We start from the raw sequence: 6,200 nt of genomic DNA on the forward strand, positions 1-6,200 counted from the left end.
GTTGCTCCCACATCTGCCTATGGAGATTGTCAAGTCATCCATAGAAAGCGTAGAATTAAACAGAGTGGGAAGGGACATTGGAGGTCATCTAGTCCAACCCCCTGCCCAAGCAGGGGATTCTACACCATTTCCGACAGAGGGCAGTCCAATCTCTTCTTGAAAGCTTCCCCTGATGAAGCTCTCACGGCTTCTGTATAATAGAATAACAGAGCTCAAAGGGGCCTTGGAGGTCATCTAGTCCAACCCCCTGCCCAAGCAGGAGACCCTACACCATTTCCAATAGATGGCAGTCCGGTCTCTTCTTGAAAGCTTCTAGTGATGAAACTCCCAAACGTAGACAAATTCTGTTCCATCAATTGGTGGGTAGGTGGAAGGATGGATGGATGGATGTCTCATCCCCAAAATATTTCTATATTGTATCTTTTTGTGGACTGATTCGTGGATAATTCTTCAGAGGTTTCCTTACTATAAACCTTCTTTGAAAAACATTTTTTTTTCAATTAGGACATCAACGTAGGCGATATGGCTATGGGATTCCCGTAAAATCATACTTTTCGTCACAAATATAGCAGTGAAACCTAAATAAATATATTTTATTTGCAAACCAGCTCTTCCCATCAGATTAGCAACCTGAAACCTTGGGGCTCTGGGCTTCTCTACACCCATAATCCTAGTTTGATGGAATGACCCCCTTAGAGGCTGTAATTTGCCTAAATTTACAGAGAATAATTAAGATATTGCTTAAAAGAGATGAGCTGAAGCTGTAATAAACAGGAATTGCTGGTTTGGCTATTTTCTTGTTTTTAGAAGGGTGTTTTTTTTCCCCACTTGTTCTTCCTCCCCTATAATTTCCCAGCCTGCCATGGATGGATTTCAACTCCCAGGATTTTGGGAGGAGGAATTCTGGGGAGTTGAAGTCCACCCATCTCCAAGTTGCCAGGTTTTGAAATGATTTTGGAGCAACGTGGTGACTTGCCCTGTGAAGACAGTCAGCATCTCACAAGCCCAACACACCTCCCTCACAGGGCTGTTGTAAGACAAATGTAAGAGCATTAGGTGGGTTTGCCACCTTGAGTGACACTTACAAAAATAACTAGAGGGATAAAAACCAAGTCAATAATATTCCCTTCTCTGGCTGTCTTAAAAAGAAAGCAACGTCAACATGGCTGGCTGTAGGTAGTCCAGAATGAGGTTTTTGGCTCCATTGTAAGCGTGAAGAACTTCTCTAGGTCTCCCATCTATTTGGGATAAATATATCCTTTAAAAGCTGGGTTCTCCCACTGTGGCAACTTTTAAAGACTTACGGACTTTTTAAACTTCCAGAATTCCCTAACCTAATGTTGCGCCTGGGGGATTCTGGAATTGGAAGTCCACCGAAGTTGACAAGATTGGACACTCCTGCTAAAAGGAAGCTTGGGAATGCATAGAATTAAAGCTGGAAGAGACGTATGTCACCTAGTCCAAACCCCTCGTCCAAGCAGGAGACCATATACCATTTCTGACAGATGGCAGTCCAGTCTCTTCTTGAAAGCTTCCAGGGATGAAGCTCCCACAACTTCTGAAGCCAACTTCTGTTCCATGGGTTGATCGTTCTGTCAGAAAATGTGTACTTATTTCCAGGTTAAATCTCTCCTTGATCGGTTTCCATCATTTCTTGTCTGACCTTTGGGTGCCTTGGAAAATAGTTTGACCCCCTCCTCTGGGGCAGCCCCTCAAATATCTGCACTCTGCTATCATGTCTCCCCTGGTCCTTCTCCTCACTAGACTAGCCATGCCCAGTTTTTGCAACTGTTCTTCATATGTTTTAGCCTCCTAGAAAACTATCTTGACATAAGGAAACAGATTCTCAAAGGACCTGGGAAGAGTGTTAACTTGTGCGAACTTTCTAACTCTCCCAAGTTCCTGCCCAGAAATTCAACGATTCCTCCTGCCGACTTGATTAAAAACCACAGCAAATCCAGAGTCATGGTTGTGCATCTTTATTTGAAACTGGGGGGTTTTTTTCTTCTTTTTTCCGAGTCAGTGTATACAGTTTTGCCTGCCCCTCCCCTCTGCCCTGGTACCCCTTACACATACTGGCATCAAAAGGGTGCAAATGGGTGCTTTGCTCCTGGGAAGTGGGGAGGGAGACACAGAAGGGGGGGGGAGAAAGAGACTGTAAAAACCCTTCACGTGTTCCATTGGTAAGAAGAGAAAACAGCGCAGCCCGTTTATTTTTAATTTTTTTCAGATCTGACCCAAAATAATCTAAAAAGAAAAAAAAATGACGATCAAGTGTGGCTATTTTTTAAAAGTTTTGTTTTAAGGCGCAAGAGACAAGAGACACTTGAATCATGAGTCACAGACAAAAGCTAATACTTTCTATATAAAAAAAGAATGAACAAACGTGGAAATCTTTGTTTTGCTAGGCTGCTGCCTTCACAAGAGGCTGGTTTAAATCCCTTCTCAATGAGCTTTGCAATTATTTGGAATGACTATATTGTTTTCAAAAAAAGAAACAACACACACATACAATCGGAGGCCTCAGATGCACTGCAGAACTGGGGAGTAGGGCGGGGGGGGGGGGGGAGATGGGTGGGGAGGGGTCGGAGAGGGGGAGGAGTTCACTCCAAAACTTTTTTTTTGCATTTTTATTTTTAATAAAGGCTTCCACCGTCAAAACCTTTTTCTCACCGTTTCCAGTTTTGATATCCTGAGTCAAGCGCCAAATAAACAAATAAGCCATGCCAAATCTCGAAACTTTTTCGCTTATGCGCAAGTTATGGGGGGGCGGGGGGAATTATTATTATTTTTTGTTGTCAAAAAGAGAGGAGAAAAAAAATGCTATTGTGGTAACTGAGTCCTGCTTTTAGAAGCATTTGCGGTGGACAATGGAGGGTCCAGATTCATCGTATTCCTGCTTGCTGATCCACATTTGCTGGAAGGTAGACAAAGAAGCCAGAATGGATCCTCCGATCCAGACAGAGTATTTGCGCTCAGGTGGGGCAATGATCTGGAAGACAAACAAGAGGAAGCAGTTAGAGCTGAAGCGGAATCAAGTTACTGATCCTCAAGATCCAATCCATCACATTTGTTTCTTTTAGTGACTCCATAATTCCTTGAATTCACTAGTCTTATAGGAGTCTAAAGAAGATCATCTTTTAATGACCCCCATAATCCCTTGCTGGGTGGAGTCTGGGCAGGGGAATGGAGCCAAGTGTGTTTACTGGTCAGATGCCCTTCCTGTCACCAATGCGGAGTTTTGTTCAGGAGATATAGTCTCAGGGTGCCGAGAGAGAAAAGTAACTGCGTGTACCTAGAATTGAACTCACTAGTCTTATAGGAGTCATCTTCTTTTAATGACCCCCATAATCCCTTGCTGGGTGGAGTCTGGGCAAGGGAATGAAGCCAAGTGTGTTTACTGGCCAGATGCCCTTCCTGTCACCAATGCGGAGTTTTGTTCAGGAGATATAGTCTCAGGGTGCCCAGAAAAGAGACTAGTATCTACATCTACTCGGGATTGAACTGACAGCCTCCTGGTTGTGAGGCGAGAGCTCTACCTCTAGGCCAGTGTTTCTCAAACTTGGCGACTTTAAGTCCTGTGGACTTCAACTCCCAGAATCCCCCAGCCAGCATAGCTGGCTGGGGAATTCTGGGAGTTGAAGTCCACAGGACTTAAAGTCGCCAAGTTTGAGAAACACTGCTCTAGGCCATCGCACCACTCCATCCAATGCCTCACCAAGGGTGGGGCCAAACCTCTGTCATCTACCAACCAGCTTGGCCATCCAAGTGGGCACAAGGCAAAGCTTTCGCCAATAAGAGGGATAAGCAAAAGTTGCGTTTGCTAAACCAGCTTGTCAGTTGGGGCATCACAACGTCCCATGCTTGTAGAACAGGAGTCTTCAAACTTGGAAACTTTTTAAGACTTGTGGACTTCCAACTCCAGCTGGCTGGAGAATTCTGGGAGTTGAAGTCCACAAGTCTTAAAAGTTTCCAAGTTTGAAGACCTCTGTTGTAGGAGAACCACACCTGCCCCCCCCCCCAAGGGAGCCAAGTTGCTCAGGGCTCCAAAGCCTCACCTTGATTTTCATTGTGCTGGGTGCCAGCGCGGTGATTTCCTTCTGCATCCGGTCGGCGATGCCAGGGTACATGGTGGTGCCACCAGAGAGGACGGTGTTGGCATACAAATCCTTACGGATATCGACGTCACACTTCATGATGGAGTTGAAGGTGGTTTCATGGATGCCGCAGGATTCCATGCCTGCCAAGAGAAGGTGCCCACGATATGAAGACAGGTAAAGGTAAAGGCTCCCCTTGCACTTATGTGCCAGTCGTTCCTTACTCTAGGGGGTGGTGCTCATCTCCCTTTCAAAGCTGAAGAGCCAGCGCTGTCGGAAGACGTCTCTGAGGTCATGTGGCTGGCATGACTCAACGCCAAAGGCGCACGGAACGCTGTTCCCTTCCCACCAAAGGTGGTCCCTGTTTCTCTACTAGCATTTTTTACCTGCTTTCAAACTGCTAGGTTGGCAGAAGCTGGGACAAGTCACGGGAGCTCACTCCGTTACGCGGGCGCTAGGATTCGAACCGCCGACCTTTCTGATCGACAAGTTCAGCGTCCTAGCCACTGAGCCACCACACCCCTGAAGACAACTGGACGCCAAAAACTCAACCTCCTTTCCCTTCAAGATGCCCCTTCAACCAAAGTTCAGATTCTACTTGAAGACAATGATTCTTTCTGGACTTACCCAAGAAAGATGGCTGGAAGAGAGCTTCTGGGCACCTGAACCGCTCATTGCCGATGGTGATGACCTGCCCATCAGGCAGTTCGTAGCTCTTCTCCAGGGAGGAACTGGATGCGGCGGTGGCCATCTCCTGCTCAAAGTCCAGGGCAACGTAGCACAGCTTCTCCTTGATGTCGCGCACAATTTCTCGCTCAGCCGTGGTGGTGAAGCTGTAGCCTCTCTCGGTCAAGATCTTCATGAGGTAGTCGGTCAAGTCGCGGCCAGCCAGATCCAGACGGAGGATGGCGTGGGGCAAGGCGTAACCTTCGTAGATGGGCACAGTGTGGGTGACACCATCACCAGAGTCCATCACAATGCCGGTGGTACGGCCAGAGGCGTACAGGGAGAGCACAGCCTGGATGGCAACGTACATGGCTGGGGTGTTGAAGGTCTCAAACATGATCTAGAGATTGGAGAGAAAGAGAGAGAGCTGTGAAGATCCAGGCCAACAGAGGTCCCATCTACGGCATGCGCAAGACACACTCCGGGGTCAAAAAGTCAAAACACATGCTGGACACATACAAACCTTCATCCTCTCCCAGGTGTTAAGGCAAATCACCCTTCCTCCTCCTCCTCCCTATCTGCATGTTTCACGATTTTTGCAAATTTCACCAGGTGAGAGAACATGACAGAAATCACTCAGACCAAGTTAGTTTGGGATGGGATGGGGGGGGGGCGGGGGATGAGACCGAAACAGAGAGAGAGAGTGAGTGAGTGAGAAAGAAGCAGTGGTGAAGCTCACGAGCCGAGTTAAGACAAACAGGGAAAGAGAGAAAACTATCTTTGTTTTGAAACAAACGGCAGATAAAAACCTTTCCAGGTGCAGCAACAGATTCAGATCAGAAAAGAAAATCCTGCAGAGCTGGGAGGATAAAAAGAAAAAGAAAGAAAGAGGTAAAATAAAAAAAGATGAACCAAGGAGGACGAAAAGATTGTAAAGTATTCTTTTTCCTTGCAGACAAGGAGAGAAAAAAAAAGGAAGGGAAAACGCTAGGCAGGATTCGCAAGGCAACTAACAAACACCCACCTGAGTCATCTTCTCTCTGTTGGCCTTGGGGTTCAGGGGGGCTTCCGTCAACAGCACAGGATGTTCTTCTGGGGCGACTCGGAGCTCATTGTAGAAGGTGTGATGCCAAATCTTCTCCATGTCATCCCAGTTGGTGACAATGCCATGCTCAATGGGGTATTTGAGAGTCAGGATGCCTCTCTTGCTTTGCGCCTCGTCTCCAACGTAGCTGTCCTTTTGGCCCATCCCGACCATCACACCCTGGGAAGCAAGAGAAAAAGAGAGACTTTGAAACAAAAGACTTTGAACCACACAGCTGTGGATGAAAGCAGGTGGGCCAGCTTCAAGCCAAGCGCTCCATAAACTGCTCTGGGTTTCAACAACAACATTTGGATGGATAAGCAGAAGGCACCTTCTTTCTCCATCTATGGAGA

The 6,200-nt window shown here is 46.8% G+C and overlaps 1 protein-coding gene across 1 annotated transcript; it reads right to left on the reverse strand.

Annotated features, from left to right (window-relative positions):
* Positions 1-1,963: 1,963 nt before the first annotated feature.
* Positions 1,964-6,057, reverse strand: ACTB (actin beta). Its single transcript, XM_081965316.1, has 4 exons — positions 5,788-6,057; positions 4,725-5,163; positions 4,059-4,240; positions 1,964-2,992 (listed from the first exon to the last, which is right to left on the reverse strand). Exons 1-4 carry the CDS (start codon positions 6,019-6,021, stop codon positions 2,849-2,851), a joined length of 999 nt encoding a protein of 332 aa, XP_081821442.1. The 5' UTR covers positions 6,022-6,057; the 3' UTR covers positions 1,964-2,848.
* Positions 6,058-6,200: the final 143 nt, after the last annotated feature.

The sequence above is a fragment of the Natrix helvetica genome (assembly GCF_964273705.1).
Source record: "Natrix helvetica genome assembly, chromosome: 13".
Lineage (NCBI taxonomy): Eukaryota > Metazoa > Chordata > Lepidosauria > Squamata > Natricidae > Natrix > Natrix helvetica.